The sequence below is a fragment of the Octopus bimaculoides genome, chromosome 24 (genome assembly GCF_001194135.2).
Source record: "Octopus bimaculoides isolate UCB-OBI-ISO-001 chromosome 24, ASM119413v2, whole genome shotgun sequence".
Taxonomy (NCBI): Eukaryota; Metazoa; Mollusca; class Cephalopoda; order Octopoda; family Octopodidae; genus Octopus; species Octopus bimaculoides.
Window position 1 is genome coordinate 34,295,052 of NC_069004.1, and position 2,383 is coordinate 34,297,434.

Sequence of the window (2,383 nt, forward strand, 5' to 3'; positions counted from 1 at the left end):
CACACACACACACACACACACACACACACACACACACGTGCGCGCGCGCGGGATCGTTTGTTAACTCAAACTAAACCTCGAACAGCTACCTATCTATGGTCCTGTATATGTAAATATATTTACACACCTACTTGTATGCATGAAATACATACACACACACACACACACACACACACACACACACACACATATATATATACACACACACCTCACACACATATATATACTCATACACACACACACACATATATATATATTCACACGCACACACATACATATACACATATAAATATATATATATACACACATACATACAAGCACATATATATATACTCACGCGCACACACGCATATAGATATATACATACACACACATATTTATATACATACGTATATATGTATATATACACACATGTATATACACATACGTATATATATATATATATACACACACACATGTATCCATATATATATATGCATATACACACACATATATATATATAATCTTCTACATGCACACACAGCACATTCAATACACACACACACACACACACACACACACACACACACGCATATATATAATCTTCTAGGCACACACACACACACACAGCACACCCAATACACACACGTTAACACGTTGAAGCAGAAATTGCCCAAGAAGCGAAGGATACGGATAATACACGGACCACGTTATAGAGGGAGGGAGGGAGGGAGGAGGATAGATAGACAGACAGACAGAGAGAGGTGGTTGGAGAGACAGAGATGAAAGGAGTGAAAGTTAGAGGAGGTGAGGGATGAGACTGATACAAGAGAATCAGGTTATCATCTTATATGCTATGAATTTCACCTGGGTGTCAGTTTGATATCATGATATATCAACAATGATGTATCACTTTTGATTTTACACACACGCATTATATATATATATATATATATATATATATATATATATATATATATATATATATATATATATATATATATATACATATATGCACACGCACGTGCATGTGTTTATGTGTGTGCACCGTTTTTAATATATTAGGTATTATCCTCAAACGCAAGTGCAAAACTTGTCTTCCCCTACAAAAGATCAAAGATTATGTGTATGTGTGTGCGTGTGTGTGAGAGAGAGAGAGAGAGAGAGAGAGAGAGATAGAGAGAGAGAGAAATCAGACAGTCAGATAGACAAATACAGGTATATAAAATACCATACAACATAAATTGATTTATTGAACTTATCATTCTCTGTCTGGTGGATTTATCATAACTACTAAATGGCAATGAAAACTGGTTCTATTTGAGAACTGAAGATGGCCAATTTCTCGCAGAAGGAGACAAAAATTGAAAAATCACAATACAGCTGTACCGTCCTGATTTACGTATTTTTAGGGTACCATAAGCCAAAAGGATTTAAAAAAGAAGAAAAATCTGCGGGGCTACTGTCATGTGACTTGGGAAACCATCTTTGATACAGTCTAGAAGATGATATCTTGATTGCAAGGACAGAAGATAGATATACAGTTTCATCCTAGAAAAACATTAACTTTCCATCTTACAAAGGTGTATTTTCAGGAAGAACTCGAGTAAGACTTCAGTTTGGCAGTGTTAGTTTTTAGAAGATCAACCTGCGTCTCAGCAAAAACAGAATTTGCTGGGGCCATTAAAATTCGTTGCGTCAGTTTGACGGCTACTTAATTTTATAGACCCGGCAGAATAAAACCTAAATTAGACGAGGCTGATATTTGAAACCAGAATTAATAGCTATACGCCACAATATATTTAGGCAACGTTCTAACCATTCAGGTGATCAAACACCCTTAGGACTTTCCAATATGACTTTCTTATAAATATTTTCAATTTGTAGGCGAGTTAACAGAATCGAAAGTACGTCGGGCAAACGCTTCTTGTCCTCATACGCCCCCTGTATACTTATACAGGTAATTGTATGCATAATATTACGATGAGAGTGTGAAGTTGATTTACCTGAGGTATGCCGTGTCAGCCATTGTTTCTGCCACCGATTTATAGGGAAAAGCCAGCACTTGGTCAATGATATGTAGAACACCGTTGGTTGCTGGGATATCTGCAGTGGTTACCCTTGCTTTCACATTATTGCTGATTACGTACACTGAAAATAAAAAGAAAAGCAACAGAGGTGGCGAGTGAGACGGTGAGGGTAGAAACCTTCGGTTGGGAAACACTTAAAAGTGCGGATGGCTTCAATGGAACAATGAAACAGCAATATTACAGCTCAATATTTGGTATCTAAGACATGCAGAAGTGAATGTAATGTGGGAAAGTACTACTACTACTACTACTACTGCTACTGCTGCTGCTACTCACGAGCATATTCTATGATTTCGTTAATCGTTTTAGGCACC

The 2,383-nt window shown here is 36.9% G+C and overlaps 1 protein-coding gene across 1 annotated transcript in view; it reads right to left on the reverse strand.

Annotated features, from left to right (window-relative positions):
- The window catches only part of LOC106882105 (fasciclin-1), a 73,669-nt gene that overhangs the window by 59,382 nt on the left and 11,904 nt on the right, over positions 1-2,383 (reverse strand). Inside the window, exon 2 of the mRNA XM_014932667.2 lies at positions 1,986-2,130. Within this exon, the coding sequence (XP_014788153.1) occupies positions 1,986-2,130 (145 nt within the window). The remainder of the gene's footprint in view (positions 1-1,985; positions 2,131-2,383) is intronic.